Source organism: Schistocerca serialis, chromosome 1 (genome assembly GCF_023864345.2).
Source record: "Schistocerca serialis cubense isolate TAMUIC-IGC-003099 chromosome 1, iqSchSeri2.2, whole genome shotgun sequence".
NCBI classification, from domain to species: domain Eukaryota; kingdom Metazoa; phylum Arthropoda; class Insecta; order Orthoptera; family Acrididae; genus Schistocerca; species Schistocerca serialis.
The window spans coordinates 491,082,269-491,100,254 of record NC_064638.1 but is presented as its reverse complement, the minus strand read 5'-3'; the positions used below and the strand labels follow the sequence as shown (position 1 = coordinate 491,100,254).

Genomic DNA, 17,986 nt, shown 5'->3' with positions numbered 1-17,986 from the left:
CTCTCTACTCAACAGCTGTCCCAACCCCTCTCATAGCTCATATCCCTGCAATAGATCTAGATGCAAGACACATCCCATACATCCTCCCACCACCGCCTACTACAGTCGGGTCACAAGCTTCATGTGTCCCATCAAAGGCAGGACTACTTGTGAAAGCAATCATGTGATTTGCAAGTTAAGCTGCAGTTACTGTGCTATGTTCTATGTGGGCATGACAACCAACAAGCTGTCTATTTGCATGATTGTCCACTGATAAACTGTAGCCAAGGTCAGCTGGACACCTAGTTGCTGAGCATGCTGCCCCGACACAACATTCTTCATTTCATCAACTGTTTCACAACCTGTGCCATCTGGAACATTCCTACCAACAGCAGCTTTTCTGGGTTGTGCAGGTGAGAACTCTCCCTGCAATATATCCTACGTTTCTCTAACCCTCCTGGCCTTAAACTTCATTAGTCCCTGTGCTTCACCCACCTGTGCCCTTTCCCTTTTCCCTCTCCAGCACTACACAGCCTTCTGTTCCACCAACACATCCAGTTTTTTTTTTACTTTTCTCCACTTTCACCCCCCCCCCCCCCCCCTGCCACATTCTGTGTAACCTCCTGACTGCACTTAGCTGCTTTATCCTCTCTCCATCTCATCCTTATGTGTTCCCACAAGCAACACTTCACCATCCCCAACGCCTTCTCTGCTACCCGTCCCCTTCTCCATCCCAGTCTCCTCCCTACCCCCCACCACCCAGACTGCTTCTTCCATCATGTGCTGTTGCTTGCTGCCTGGTCTCAGCAGCCAGAGACAGTGGTCATTTGTGTGCGAGTTCTCTGTGTGTGTGTGTGGGGGGGGGGGGGGTGCATACACATGTGTGTTGTCATCTAATTCAGAAGAAGACCTTTTGGCTGAAAGCTTACTTGTTTATCAGTCTTTCATTGTGCCTGTCTGTAAAATCATTGTCTTGTTTCCAGTGGTCCATGTGTATGTCAGCAGTTGATCAGTTATATGTTTACCATTTGAAGTATTTCCACTCATCAGAACACCAGGAAACATTTTAATGCAGTTCTTCAGTTGATATGAATGGAAGGCATGTACAGTGATACCTCATTATTGCAGTTACCATGTTACCCATCCCCATAATATTTTTTGCCCTAAATTTTTAGGAAGATCTCGTTCTCTTTAAAAAAAAATCTTTTTGTTAATGAGAATCATTTGTTTTGACTTTGACAAATCTCTCTCTCTCTCTCTCTCTCTCTCTCTCTCTCCGCCCCCCCCCCCCCCCTACTTCCCCCACTCCCTCCTACACACACATACACACACACACACACACACACACACACACACACACACACACACACACACACACTCGAGATTGGTCATTCGCGAACTAACAGGTCCAAAGGAACGGTTCACCAAGATGAATGGAATGAGCAAGGAACGAATTCTAAGGAACGGTCTTTCATAGTTGACTTCGGTCGCGGATTTCTACTTATAGTTCCAAGAAACGGGAAATGGTCGGTACCGTTTCCACAACAGCAAGTCAGCCAGTCTCCATTCCAGCCTCGGTACCATTCCCGTCTGTCTTGGTCTCGGTCACAGCTTTCTATTTATAGTTCCCGGGAATGGGAAACGGTCAGTCTCGTTCCCACAATGGCACGCCGGCCAGTCTCATTCCAGCCTCGGTCTCGTTCCCATCTCGGTCTCGGTCTCACTCAGCCGGACTTGTCCTTCTTCACGTGGCCACTCGTCGCTCTTACACTGTTGGCTGCTCATAGTTAGTTCTGTATCGAGCTGTTGTTCATTTTGTTCACTGCGTGCACCCTTTCTAGATCAATTTCAAACCTTTTTTGAACTCTGAACTTCTGGTTCTTTTTGTGTTCTATTCAGCGTCTATGACTGGTAATTAAAATGTATTTTATAATTACATAAATTACCTAAAACTTATGTGGTATGTAATGCATACATTTTTTCAGGTAACAAAACGGCATATCAGCTTACTTCACTATAGCAGAAGAAATACTTGTAAAAAGGCAAGATTTTTTTGCTGTTACACATGCAAAGGAAGTTGGCACGGCACACATGAGTGGCCATTTTCTGTCTTTTTTTTTATCCAAGGTAAAAGGGCATGTTCATTGTTATGGAAGGCAGACCAACTTACAACCGAATGAAGCCCGCGCTCTGTAGTCGAGCATCTGGTGTCACATTTTGTAAAGAGAATGCGATAACTTCTACAATATTATTTCAGTGGTACAGGGTGGCACATGAAAAATCGGCCCTGAGTACTAGACTGTTCATTGTCGCCCACCAATCATCTATTGTTTCGAAGTTGTTGTTTGCATTAGCTTTTTTGTTATTTCTTCACTGCCTAGTTATGACATGTTTATCTATTCTGCTCGTAGCGGTCAACAAATCGTGTGTAACTGGCGAGCAGTCTGTACTCGAGGCTGGTTTTCCGTGTGCCACGTTATTTCACTGCGATCAGCCACATAAAGCTACAGTTGGCTAAATGAGAGGTTTTGCAGAATCACGAAAATTACAAGTGTGTGAGAATTCTGTTTCAAAACTCTGTACTCCAGGGGGGAGGCAAGTCCCCCTCTTGGGGCCTTCAGTCACCTATGTTACTAATTTTTCATAAGAACCATATAACAGGTACAAATGAACGGTGAACGAGTAAAAATGAATGATTCCCAAAAAAGAGCGATCACCAGTGAACTAGTTCCCAAGGATGAATGAGTTTGCCCAACAGACACACAATGTTCATTACTTAGGTTCACATTTAACACTGTATTGTTGTGTTAATGTTTATAAAATATGAAAAATAAATGAAACCAACTCTTCAGTTATATATGTAATATTTCTGTTGCAGGTTTTCTACTTTACAATGAGGAAGAGAATGAAAATGACAAAGCTAGTTGCAAGAAGTTGTGTGGCAAGGAAGGAGAGGTTGCAGTAGATGAGGAATTTAAGGTTCGCTCCATGGCTCACTAACTGCGTAGTACACTAAACGTCACTTTAATGTTTCATGTGTATTTAAATAATTTAGTGTGAAGGGGGCATCCCTGAAATAATTTGGAAGTAAGCATAATTTTGACAAAACAAAAGTTCATAGTTTGAGACAAGACGTTCTAAGTAGCTTCAGGATTCAGTAAGTGTTATCCCAGGTTTTTGCCTTGTATTTAGACTTTCATGGACAATAGTAACATCAGTTTCTTAAAGGGAGCTTAAAATATTTGTAGTGTAACACACAAAAGAGGACATCAGCAAGCTTAGTTTAAAGTTATTTGTTTACTGTAAAAAAAAAAAAAAAAAAAAAAAAAAAAAAAAAAAAAAAATCACACTAGCTACAATGCAGCCTCGGAGATACCACAGATATCTCAAGTATTATACTCCTTGGTGTGTACTGTCTCCTCTAAAGGGAATACACAACCTGTCACCACACCTATAATTGACTATAAATGGTGTGTTATTAGTAGGACATCCCTGAAGTAATTTGGAAGTAAGCATAATGTTGACAAAACAAAAGTTCATAGTTTGAGACAAGAAGTTCTAAGTAGCTTTAGAATTCAGTAAGTGTTATCCCAGGTTTTTGCCTTGTATTTAGACTTTCATGGACGTTAGTAACAACAGTTTCTTAAAGGGAGCCTAAAATACTTGTAGTGTAACACACAAAAGAGGACATCAACAAGCTTAGTTTAAAGTTGACAAAACCCAGGAGTGGCAGTTTAGCCTGGACAACTTAAGGCACTAAGCTCGTACCCCTTTAGGAGTGAGTCTCAGGTGTTGTCTTCAACTGAAATTGAAACTGAGTCACTGAGACACACTTCATCTTATGGGAAGTCAGCTGTATCTCTTGTTGGGGGAAGCAACAAAAAACAGGTGAGGGGTCTTTTATGTGTTAACAGTTCCAATATAAGGCTAGTACAATTGTGGCAAGGGATAAGGGTTACAAGAATTGCATTTGAAGTGGCTATTCCAGCAGCCATAGAGGAAACATAGTAGCAAGCAGCTGCAGATCATGTTGCATGTTGGAAAAAAATATGCCTTTTGTCTGGGCCTCTGAGGACATACTTGGATCATTCTGACAACTGGTAGAGAAGGTTTAGCAGACCAGTGTTGCTCACAAAATTTCAGCCGCCCCCCCCTCCTCCCCCTTCCCCTCCCCAGGGGGCTCACTACTCTTTGATGAGTTCGTGCGTGGCTGCCACAGGGCCCCAGACCTTTTCCCTTCCGTGCTGCTTGTGTATCCTACTGCTGTTCTTTTCCCTTTCCTTGGGGAACATGTCTGGGATGTTTTAGGGAATGTGTTCTGAATTTTCAGTAGCCTGAAATCAGAACAATCCTTCCACTGTTTTCTTTTCCTCTCTTTTTTTCTTCATTCTCCTTCTTCTAGCTTTCCTCCCCTTTGGCATTTGAGATTCCTCTTTGTTTCTTCTTCCTCCCTGTGCACTCCTGAAGGTTGGCCAACGTCTCTGGTGCATAACAGGTAACTGGGTGATGCGTAATTCCCAGCACCAGGCAAAGAGGTAGGGTTCGCACTTATTGGTACAGGCCAGGCCCAGGGAGGGATGATTGCTTCCCAAATTGCCTCCTGTTAGTGTTGAGGCCCGTTGAACATTGAATTCTGCATGTGGCGCTATTTACTCTAGGCTGCTCAATGGCCTGACTGGGGCAGAAATCCAAACTTAACTCTGTGCTCAGACCATCACTGCAGTCCATCGGATGATGGAAAAGATTGATGCTTCATTGTTAGTGCCTACGTGCACTTTCTTTTTCATGTTTGACGGACTAGTGCTTCCATCAAAGAAAGCAGGCTATGGAGTCATCATGGTCTGACCGTACATACCAAACCGTACCTGGCTATCAGTGTCAACATTACAACCACACTCAAATGTCCTGTCGAAACCCAGACAAATGTGTTATTTGTGGTAGGGATGCTCACAAGGATGATTGCCCACCTCCTCCTCCCTGTTTTATCAATTGCAGTGATGACCATGCAGCCTCATTCCGAGAATGCCCCATGTATCTAGATGAGTCGTTGGCTCGTCAGAAACCATTTGTTTACCGCCTGACACTTATAATACCATTCTTGCTACATCTCACTCCACAAAGAACCTGGCCATGCAGAAATCAGCACCGCAGTTGTAAAATCGTCCAGTGTCACGGTAGTATCCCCATCTCTTTCTCATCTAGCTGTGCAACAGGCCACCAAATTGGGGACAGAAGGAATACCCTCCTCCCCTTTCCCCATCATGACTCTCATCTGATGGAACATTCGCAGTATTAGATCCAACAAGGGGGAATTATGGCTGCTCTTGGAAATGCAGCGTCCTCTTGTTTTCTGCCTCCAGGAAACAAAATCACATCCTCTCAACCAGTTTGACCTCTCACATTTCTTTCTTCTCTTTGACCTTCCTCCTCAGGATGGCATTCCATCTCACCGGGCAGTATACATTGTTGCAGTTCACACATTCCTTCCTCACTTCACCTTTTTTTTTTCTTTGTACTGTTTATGTCCCTCTGTCACTCATTGTCACCCAAGCAGAAATTCTCCAGCTCATTAGGCAACACCCTCACCCCATTTTGCTGCTCGGTGACTTTAATTCGCACCACCCTTTTGGGGTCTCACAGACGGTGACTTTAATTAGCACCACCCTTTCGGGGCCTCACAGCACCTGTCAGAGTCTCTTGGCTGACCTTCTCAGTTGACTCAGCCTCATCTGCCTTAACACTGGAGCACCCATGTTCCTTTCAGACTCCACACACACACACACACACACACACACACACACACACACACACACACTTGTTCCCATTTGGACGTCTCATTCTGCACTGCCCAGCTTGCCTGTCGTCTCAAGTGGTCCGTTCTCTCTGACACGTACGTGAGCGACCATTTCCTATGTGCTATCCGTCTGCTGACTCCTATCCCTCCTGTGTGTAAATCCAATTGGCAGCTTTCTAAGGACAACTAGAGGCTTTACTCCTCCCTGGCGACCTTTGATGAACAACATTTCCCCAGTTGTGATGACTAGGTGAATACCTTGCAAACTTTATCTTTACCACCACAGAATGTTCCATTCCTCGCACTTCATGTTTACCACGCTGTACCCTGGTTCCTTGGTGGACTGAAATGTGTTGTGATGCAATTCTCATACAGAGATGTGCTCTCGGCATTTTTAACTGTCATCCTACAATGGCAAACTGCATACATTATAAACAGCTGCATGCACAGAATCAGTGCATTTTTTGGAATAGCGAAAAAGCTAACTGGATTTTGTTTACTAGCTCTTTTGACAGTTCCACTCCCACTTCCATCATGTGGGCCAACTTCCGATGGCTCTCTGGGATCAAGGTCCATTGCCCAATATCTGGCCTGACCACAGCAGATGATGTCATTATAGACCGTATTGCTATCTCCAACACTATGGGCCCCTATTTTGCGGAGGTTACGAGCTCCACTGACTATCATCCAGCCTTCCTCCATCAGAGACGAGTGGAGGCGGCTCAGGTGATACCCTTCTCCTCTCAGAATTGTGAATGCTAGAATGCTGCCTTTACTGTGTGGGAGCTAGATCATCCTCTCACATCCTCCTGATCTTCCACCCCAGGGCCAGACAATGTTCACGTTCAGATGTTGCAGCACCTTTCCTTTGTGGGCAAGCACTGTCTCCCTCATATGTACAATCACATATGGGCAAGTGGCACATTTCCCAGACGTTGGTGGGGAGCCACTATCATACCTATACATAAGCCTGGTAAGGACAAATACCTTCCTTCTAGCTACCACCCATTTCTCTCACAAGCTGTGATTGCAAGGTGATGGAATGTATGATTCATCCCTGGCGAATCTCACAATCTGCTAACCAATGCACAATGGGGTTTTGAGCACTCCGTTCTGCAATTGACCACCTTGTCACTTTGTCAACCCATGTCATGAATGGTTTTCAGCAGAAATGCCAGTGTTTTGATTTGGAGAAAGTTTGTGACAACTGCTGGAGGATTGGTATCCTTTGTACACATTACATGTGGGGCTTCCGAGGCCGCCTGCCCCATTTCCTTCAGGAATTTTTGAAAGATAGAGTTTTCAAAGTGTGCATTGGTTCTGCCTTGTCGTACACCTTAATCTAGGAAAACGGGGTGCCTCAGGGCTCCTTCCTGAGCACTGTCCTGTTTGCTGTTGCCGTTAACCTTATTATCATGTCTCCTGCCAGGTATCTCCGGTTCCCTTTTTGTGAATAATTTTGTGATCTATTGCAGTTCTCCAAGGACTTGCTTCTTGAGTGGCATCTTCAGCAATGTCTCGATCATCTTTACTCGTGGAGCATCAACAATCGCTTTTCCACTGAGAAAACTTTTTGTATGCATTTTTGGCAGCACAGTGGGTTTTTTCACTGTTTTGATATCGTGGGCATGTTGCTCTTCTGTTAACTGAATATGCGAAACTCATGCTTGATAGGAAACTTTCTTGATCCTCCCACATGTCTTACCTGGCCACCCAGTGTACCCGGTCTCTCAGTGTCCTATGTGTTTTCAGCAGTACTTCCTGGGCAGCAGATCAGACCACTCTACTCCATTTGTACCGATCCCCTGTCCGTTCAAAGCTAGACTATGGGCGTTTTGTTTATGCATCTGCACATCTGTCCATCTTACACCATCTATATACAATCCACCATTGTGGCATCTGTTTGGACACTTGGCCACTAGTGCCTTTTACACTAGCCCGGTTGAGAGTCTCTATGTAGAAGCTGCCGAAGTACTACTGTCATACCGACATGATGTTCTCCTCAGTGCATATGCGTACCATTTGTCTGCCATGCCTGGCCACCCATCCTGTGCTTCCTTCTTCAGTGACTCCTCTGATTGCCAGTATGGGACATGCCCGTCTTCTCTGTTACCTCCTGGTGTTTGCTTTTGGCTACTGCTCCAGCAACGTAACTTCACGCTACCTGCCACTTTCCCAGTGGGTGCCAACCCTTCACCATCTTGGCTTTGTGCTATGGTCAATGTTCACCCTGGCCTTCATTCGCTTCCTAAGGACACTACTCCAGATTTGATCTGCCACTGTAAATGTCTCAACTTTTGCACAGAACTTAGTGATAGTACCTTTGTGTACACTGATGGCTCTCAGACTGACTGTGGTATTGGGTGTGCCTTCATCATTGGCAATGACCATTTTTGGTATTTTCTTCTGGAAGACTGCTCAGTATTTACAGCAGAGCTTTTCACCCTGTTTAAGACCATACAGTACATCTGGTGACACAGGCTTTTCAATTGTGTCATCTACTCTGATTTTCTCATTGCCCTTCAGAGCCTCTTTGTGCTGTACACAGTCCATCCCTTAATGCAATGGGTCCAAGGAAGCTTCCACTTGCTCACTCTTCAGGGAGCCATTTTGATGTTTATGTGGATGCCTGGTTATGTCGGTCTGAAAGGAAATGAGGCTGCTGACGCTGCTGCCAAGGCTGCAATCCTCTTACCTTGGCCCACTAGTTCTTCCATTCCTTCTGATATGTCCATGTTGCCATTTGTTAGCAGGTGGTGCCACTTTGGCATCACCACTGGTCATCCCTTCACGGGAACAAGCTCCTGGAAATTAAATCTCTCCCAGCTACTTGGCTGACCCCCTCTTGGCCCTCTCGCTGTGAGAAATTGTTTTAGCTATGTTGCATATTGGGCACTGTCATTTTAGTCATCATATTGGGTACTGTCATTTTATGCATTGCCATTTATTAAATGGTGATCCTCCACCACTTTATGCTCATTGTCACCATTTCCTGACTGACTGCCCTTTTTTGCACCACTTACATTCTAATGTATGTTCACTGTCTGAATTATTGGCCATTTTAGTGAATGATGCATGAACTGCCAACCGTGTTTTATTTTTCATCCATCGTAGCAATATGGCGAAGGACATTTAACCTTTAGTTCAGGACCTCTGTTGCCAGTATAGCACATTTTTTGGACCTTCTCCAAGAGAAAGTCCTTGTTTAAAGCTGTCTTTCATTCCGTCAATTGGGCTTAAAGTGTAGTCACTTTCAACTCCTTTTTGGTCATAGTGTTCAAAGGTTCTGACATGGGCACATAACCTTGGTTGCTTTTGCGCCCTGAAACAAAACAAAACAAAACAAACACAAAATTTCAGTGAAGCTCACAGTCTGGAGCATTGTCTTTAGAGCTGGACTACTGTTTTAGACTCATGTGAAAAGCTTGAACCAGGGGCTTTGAAGGCTCTGTGACTAGTTAGGCTATGACTTGTTAGACTTGCGCCATAGGGGTACCAGAAATCACTTAGGTTTGCACTATGGCATCATAGGCTACTAATCAGGTAATTGTATGTGTGGTGTACACAACAAATTATTAGATTGTGATGCTTCATCCTGTCAGATAATGATAGCTGTACAAGATCCTAAAGTATTAGTATAAAACCCTGTGAAGTGCCCTGACAAATGAGATTATGAAAAACCTAGTTATCAACAGCTGAAGCATTTCCAATAAAATGTTATGGATTGAAGCACTCCTACAAATCGGTGGAGCTCATGTAGTATTAAGTACTGAATGATGGCTAAAACCTGAAGTTGTCAGCTGTGATCTTTTAGGAGTAAATCTTAGTTTACATATATCAAAAGAATAGGATTGGGAGACGGAGGTGACATATTCATTGTAGTAGGCAAATCTGTGGAGATAGAAATTTACACTGCATATAAGTATGTTTGGGTGAAACTTAGTATCAAGTGGTAAGGGGCATGCACTTATCATTGGGATCTTCTATTGATCACCACATTCACCATCAAATCTTACCAGAAAGTTTGGAGAAACCCTCTGTTAGCTAATACATATGTATACCAGCTGTACTGTCATCATTCTAGGAGTCTTTACTCAACCATCAATTGACTGGGATAATGGAAGTTTTGTAAGCGATGGTATGACAAGCTATCCTGCAAAACTGTAATAAATGCTTCCTCTTAAAACTATTTAAAACAGCTAGTTTCAAAGCCACCTCACAGCAGAAATACATCTAATGGCAACAAACATGTCTGATCTTTTGAGGACGTCCACATTGATACTGGTATCACTGACCTTGAGACAGTTGTAGTGACAAGGATCACCGAAGTGCAAAATGCAACTAAAACAAATAGAAGGACATGCATGTTCAGTTAACTGGATAAGGAGATTGTTGTTGTTGTCGTCTTCAGTCGTGAGACTGGTTTGATGCAGCTCTCCATGCTACTCTATCCTGTGCAAGCTTCTTCATCTCCCAGTACCTACTGCAGCCTACATCCTTCTGAATCTGCTTAGTGTATTCATCTCTTGGTCTCCCTCTACGATTTTTACCCTCCATGCTGTCCTCCGTTACTAAATTGGTGATCCCTTGATGCCTCAGAACATTTCCTACCAACCGATCCCTTCTTCTAGTCAAGTTGTGCCACAAACTCCTCTTCTCCCCACTCATTAGTTATATGATCTACTCATCTAATCTTCAGCATTCTTCTGTAGCACCACATTTCAAAAGCTTCTATTCTCTTCTTGTCTGAACTATTTATCGTCCATGTTTCACTTCCATACATGGCTACACTCCATACAAATACTTTCAGAAACGACTTCCTGACGCTTAAATCAATACTCGATGTTAACAAATTACTCTTCTTCAGAAACACTTTCCTTGCCATTGACAGTCTACATTTTATATCCTCTCTACTTTGACCATCATCAATTATTTTGCTCCCCAAATAGCAAAACTCCTTTACTACTTTAAGTGTGTCATTTCCTAATCTAATTCCCTCAGCATCACCCGACTTAATTCGACTACATTCCATTATCCTCGTTTTGCTTTTGTTGATGTTCATCTTATACCCTCCTTTCAAGACACTGTCCATTCCGTTCAACTGCTCTTCCAAGTCCTTTGCTGTCTCTGACAGAATTACAATGTCATCGGCGAACCTCAAAGTTTTTATTTCTTCTCCATGGATTTTAATACCTACTCTGAATTTTTCTTTTGTTTCCTTTACTGTTTGCTCAATATACAGATTGAATAACATTGGGGATAGGCTACAACCCTGTCTTACTCCCTTCCCAACCACTGCTTCCCTTTCATGCCCCTCGACTCTTATAACTGCCATCTGGTTTCTGTACAAATTGTAAATAGCCTTTTGCTCCCTGTATTTTACCCCTGCCACCTTCAAAATTTGAAAGAGTATTCCAGTCAACATTGTCAAAAGCTTTATCTGAGTTTACAATTGCTAAAAACGTAGGTTTGCCTTTTCTTAATCTTTCTTCTAAGATAAGTCGTAGGGTCAGTATTGCCTCACGTGTTCCAACATTTCTACGGAATCCAAACTGATCTTCCCCGAGGTTGGCTTCTACCAGTTTTTCCATTTGTCTGTAAAGAATTCACGTTAGTATTTTGCAGCTGTGACTTATTAAACTGATAGTTCGGTAATTTTCACATCTGTCAACACCAGCTTTCTTTGGGATTGGAATTATTATATTCTTCTTGAAGTCTGATGGAATTTTGCCTGTCTCATACATCTTGCTCAGCAGATGGTATAGTAATATCATATTTCTCCGAGGAACTTGAAACTGTTTGCTCTGGACAGGAGCATCTATAGGAATTGTGACTCAAGTTTAGAAGACTAGTACACCAAGGACTGAATAGATATGGAGCAGTTCATGTTGAGAGAGACCTTATGTGGTACACATTGTAGCCATTGGGGGAAGAACACACATAACTTAGATTCCCAGGTAGTAACACAATAATACTTTTATTAAGTTAATCATACAGTTTTAAATCTAATATCTTTTAGTTGCTGAGTGACATAATAAGAGTCCACTTGTTTGGTCAAGTCCCAACAGAGTAGTTAGTAACCACTGTAAAAAGTCAGTTGGAAAGCTAATCACTACTCATTGGAATGCTCTCATGAAGTCCAATTCCAACTAGGGAGTTACTATTTATGAATACAGAGGCCAGTGAGGCTGTGGTCAATGGTGAGCAGTGGCTACATGCGGTGAAGGCTTGACTGCTTGTTGGGTGGAGTGGAGACGAAATCCTACAAGGCACTGGCTAGCAAGGAGAGCGTTAGCTTGGCTGACTGTGTACATCCTGGAGTAATGATGATCCACAACTGGCTCCATGAGCAGACCTGATTTGCTAGTTGCTGGGTGAATCTCGAGTACATACCTGACAGAAGATTCCTCTTCTGTCCTCGGCAGGCATGTGATCAGCATATTAAAAATAATCTGTTGATTTTAATGCCACCAGTGGTGATGCTCATGCCTCGTGTGACAATGCTGGTGCCATGAGTTTCTGTGGAGCCTTCTGTAGGCTAGGTTGTAAACATGTTGTTGTGTCAGTGTGTGTATACTGACCGATGTATTTATTTGTAAGCGAAGTATGCTAGATGGTGTTGTGATGTCGTTGGTAGATGCCTGCTGGGGTGGCAGTCAGTCCACCTTGGCTGTAAGACCGTGCAGCTGCTATCCTAGGATAACCACAGGGATACAAAGGCTTACACTCACTTTAAAGAACATTGTAAAGAAACAGTGACTATGGCACAAAAGGTGTAAAAAAGCACAGGGCTGTAGATAGAAAAATATTAAATGAAACTTGGTTGGCTATTAAAGGGGTAGTGCATGAAGCCTTCTGCAACCATCCTTCCAGAATATTATTGAGACACTTCTCACAAAACCCAAACAATTGCAGTCATATGTTAGTGTCCAGAGACTCAAAGATGAGACGAGAACTGAAACTGGGGGTAGCAAAGCAAAAGCAGAAACACTTCATTTTCAAATGTTCTCTCATAAAGGAAAACCTAGTAGTAACGCCTAAGTTTAATTCTCATACCACTGCAGAGATAAATGAAATAAATATTAGTGTCATTGACGTTGAGAAACAGAAGCAGTTGTTGATATTGACAAAGGTCCAAGCCTGATGGAATCACTATCAGATTATGCACTGAATTTGTGACTAAATTGGCCTATCCTTTAATCATAATATATCAAAGATCTTCGAACAAATCTGCACCTGATGACTGAAAGAAAGCGCTGGTCACATTCAGTTGCAAGAAAGGCAGCAGAAGTGATCTACAAAACTTTCATTCAGTAACTTTGACACTGATTTGTTCTAGACTCTGATAACACAGTCTGAGCTCAAATGTAATTAGGTGTCATGAACAGAATGACTTCCTCCTTGCCAACCAGTTTGATTCTCATGCCAATCACCATGATTCTCAATATATTGATCACATAAAACTCAACTTGTGCTTTTCTCACATGACATTCTGGAACCCATGGATTGAGACAGTCAGATAGACGCAGCATTTCTTGAATTCTGAAAGGCATTTGACTCCATATCACACTTACAATTATTATCAAAAGTAAAATCATATAGGGTATCAAGTGATATTTATGACTGGAATTGGAGTTTTCTTTGTGGTGATGACACAGCATGTTATCTTGGATGGAGAGTGATTGACAAATGTGGAACTAACTTCAGGAGTGGGCCAGGAAAGTGTGTTGGGACCCTTGCTTGTTCATTTTGTGTGTTAATGACATGTAGATAATATTAATAGTAACCTCAGCATTTTTTCAGATGATGCAGTTATTTATAATGAATTACAATCTGAGAAAAGCTATACAAATAATCAGTCAGGTCTTGATAAGATTGGTGCGAAGATTGGCAGCTCAGTTCAAATGTCACAAAATGAGAAAAAACATAGTATCCTATGACTACGGTACCAATTCATACAAATATCTGGGTTAACAAGTCATAGGGATATGATGGGACAATTACATAGTTACAGTTGTGGGTAAAGCAAGTGGCAAACTGCAGTTGATTGATAGAGTACTAAAGAAATAAAATCAGTCAGGCAATTACACACGAAACATTACACTCGGGGAGATTGCATATTAAAACACTCATGTGACCCATCATAGAATATTTCTCAAGTATGGGTAATGGGATTACCAGGGGATATGGATCTGATATAAAGAAGAGGAGCACATATTGTCACAGATTTGTTTGATTTATGGGAGAGTCACAAAGATGCTGAAAGAAATGAACTGGCAGATGCTTGAAGATAAACCCAAACCATCTCACGAAAGCCTATTTGGAAAGTTTCTAGAATCAACAGTTAGTGATGGCTCTAGGAATATCTACAACCCTCCTACATACTGTTCTCAAAGCAATCACAAAGACAAGATTAGACTAGTTACAGTATGCCCAGATTCATTTAAGCAATCACTCTTCTCATGCCCTATATGTGAGCATAATGGGAACAAGCCCTAATAACTGGCAAAGACTTCAGAGTGATTTGCAGAGTATGGATGTAGATGACACTGGAACCGAAATTCAGTGTAGCAACACAAAAACAGAAACGCTGAACTCACTTTCAAACATTGGTTTACAAGAGAACATCCCAGAGTTCTGCCCTAGTTCAATTTTCCACCTCCGCAAAAATGTATGATATAGATATTGTCACTGTCATTGAGAAATATCTGAAATTGCTAAGACTGAAGAAGGCCTCTGTGCACAATGGAATCCCTGTCAGATTTTATACAGAGTATGGAGTTGAGTATTTTATACAGAGTATGGAGTTGAGTTAGCACCTCTCTTTACCACAGTATATTGTAGTTCTCTGAAATAAAACAATTTTGCCGTTGGGTGGATTAAATCACATACCACATCAGTCGATGACAAGGGTAATGGAAGTGCTTCAAACAACTATAGTCAAATATCATTGCTATCTATTTGTTATAGAAACTTAGAAAATATATTGAGCTCAAATGTAATGAGGTGTCCCAATCAGAATTACCTCCTGCATGCCAACCAACATGAATTCTGCAAACATAAGTTGTATAAGGCCCGACTGACATGTTTGTTATGATAACCCAAAAGACATGAGCCAAGGCAATTAGATGTGTATAGTATTTCTTGGCTTCCAAAAAGCATTTAAGATAGTGCCACACAAAGGCTTATCAATTAAAGTATGTGATATGGGGCATCAAACAAAATTTGTGACTGGACCAAGGATTTTCTGATAGGGAGTATGTTGTTTGTTATCACGAACAGAGAATCATTGAATGTAGAAATAACTTCAAATGTACCCAAGGAAAGTGTGTTCGGGCTTTGGATTTTCTTGTTGTATATTAATGACCTGGCAGACAATATTCACCACAATTTAAGACATTTTGCAGATGACAGAGTTATCTATAATGAAAAATGTCACATATGTTCACTCGGATTTTGATAAGATCAAAATGATACAGCTTGTTCTAAATGTTTAAAAATATAAAATTGTATGCTTCACAACACACAAAAATGTAGTTTCCTTTGATTATAAAATCAGCGTGTCACATTTGGAATCAGTCAACTCATACAGGTACCTGGGTGTAACGATTCGAGGATGTGAAATGAAATTATTACATAGTCTCAGTCTAGATGAAACATGGAGCAGACTTAAGTTCATTTGTAGGATACTGGTAAATAGAGGCAGTCCAAAAAGGAGACTGTGTAAAAACACTTGTGCGACTGATCCCAGAATTTTGCTCAAGGGCAGCACAAACAGTCACAGGTTTGTTTGACTTGCGAAACAGCATCATGGAAACGCTGAAAACTTGAAGTATCATGGAAAAGCCTACCTACAAAGTTTCAAGAGCTACTGTTATGTGTGGATCAGAATAATAAAGTGACTGACATTTAGACACAGAAAGGGGAGATGTTAGTGGTTCACTGTTACCTGCTCATTCTTTGGTTGGCTGTCACTATGGTAGCTCTTTTGTAAAAAACTACCTGTCAGTCACTTTGTTGTTCTGATGTGGCTACAACTGACAAATCTAGAAATATACTATAGTTCCATATGTATCACTACTGTAGGGACTGTCAAGTGAAGATCAGAGTAGAGGTACTACCTTGTTGTTTTGAACGAACTATAATAGAAGCCCGAAAAACAGAAGGCTGACATACTAGTACATGAATTGATACTGTGAAATGATACATTAATAATGGCTAGGCACTAGCCGAAATCTAGATTTTCCAAATAAAACCTGCAAGAAAAGGACAACTGATTGCTGTGCTCTATCATTTCAGTCATATCACAGTTGTTGAGTGCAGCCAAGTTCCTAATGGAAGGTAACTTGATAAAAATAGACACAGTTTGACTTATTATCTTCCTAGCTGTCAGTAGATGTAAGACTTCAAACGCATGTTAATTCTGGCACTTATGGTTGACTTCCTTCATCCTAATTGTCCCCAAATGGACCTGGAGGTTTATTTATGCTGGAATGCATTGGAGACAGGATTGTACTTTCAGGACTATTGTTAAAAACTACACTGCCTGACAAAAAAATGAAGCACCCATGGGGAGGAAAAAACAAAATGAAACTGAATGGGTTGAGAGAGCACGTGATGTTATTGCAGTGATTACAAAATTGAGTCACATTTAAAAAGAGCTTGACAGTAGAGAGCTGCAACACTCTTGTTTGACTGGTTATGACATGTTTGCTGAAAGCGGGATCAAGCTGCTAGTAACCCATCTCACATAATTCTACTCATACATGTACTCGCTCCATATCTGTTGTCTGAACTCTGCACATGTGAATAACTGAGCATGATGGGGCTTTGTTCTTACCAATTCTCTCTCTCTCTCTCTCTCTCCCTCCCTCCCTCCCTACCTCCCCCCTCTCCCCCCCCCCCTCTCTCTCTCTCTCTCTCTCTCTCTCTCTCTCTCTCTCAGCACAAATGCAATTTTTCCAAGAACACATACAAGTCACAGTTATACTCATACAGCACACAGAAAATAATTTGATATTTCAGTACATTCACAGAAAAAAGATAATACTTGCTTCCAGACAGAAGCTTTACACTGCCTGTTGGTAATAAGAAACTATGTACACTGTAAATGAATACCATCCCTGAAATTTAGGAGATGATTATCTTTTTTCCCAGATATATTTAATCTGCTGTGTAGGGTTTGTTATTCTTTCAGTCCTAGGAGCAATCTTTCTTTCTGATTGATGTTGATAGTGACTTAAGGTTCTATATTATAAACAAATTAGAGGGAAATAATACAAAAGTGATGTGGGAAGCATGAAGGCATACCCAGAAAAATGTATTTTAAGTGAGTGAATATATATGAATTATAATGTTTCTCTTTGGCTAGAAGACACTACGCATTAACTATACAAAAATTATTACATTAAAGATTGCTTGTTGTACCTGAAAAACTGTGGACACATCTGTCATCTGCAGCTGAGAATTTCCTGCCTTTCATTTATGTCAAGCATATTGAGATACCTGAAAAATGTCCTAAGGAACGTAGTACGAGGTGCATTCAAGTTCTAAGGCCTCCAATTTTTTTTCTCCGGACTGGAAAGAGATAGAAACATGCGCATTGTTTTAAAATGATGCCGCGTTCATTGTCAGTACGTCCCAGAGATGGCAGCACCGTACGGCAGATGGAATTTCACCGCCAGCGGCGAGAATGAGAACTGTTTTAAATACTTAAAATGGCGACGTTTTCCTTACTTGAACAGCGTGCAATCATTCGTTTTCTGAATTTGCGTGGTGTGAAACCAATTGAAATTCATCGACAGTTGAAGGAGACATGTGGTGATGGAGTTATGGATGTGTCGAAAGTGCGTTCATGGGTGCGACAGTTTAATGAAGGCAGAACATTGTGTGACAACAAACCGAAACAACCTCGGGCTCGCACAAGCCGGTCTGACGACATGATCGAGAAAGTGGAGAGAATTGTTTTGGGGGATCGCCGAATGACTGTTGAACAGATCGCCTCCAGAGTTGGAATTTCTGTGGGTTCTGTGCACACAATCCTGCATGATGACCTGAAAATGTGAAAAGTGTCATCCAGGTGGGTGCCACGAATGCTGACGGACGGCCACATGGCTGCCCATGTGGCATGTTGCCAAGCAATGTTGACACGCAACGACAGCATGAATGGGACTTTCTTTTCGTCGGTTGTGACAATGGATGAGACGTGGATGC

General features: G+C 41.9%; 1 protein-coding gene across 4 annotated transcripts in view; it reads left to right on the top strand.

The window, feature by feature from the left end:
• The window catches only part of LOC126473904 (zinc finger protein 493-like), a 53,275-nt gene that overhangs the window by 13,519 nt on the left and 21,770 nt on the right, over positions 1–17,986 (top strand). For all 4 annotated transcript variants that reach the window (XM_050101269.1, XM_050101260.1, XM_050101252.1 and 1 more), the window contains one exon: positions 2,858–2,958. In XM_050101269.1, coding sequence (XP_049957226.1) covers positions 2,858–2,958 — 101 coding nt within the window. The remainder of the gene's footprint in view (positions 1–2,857; positions 2,959–17,986) is intronic.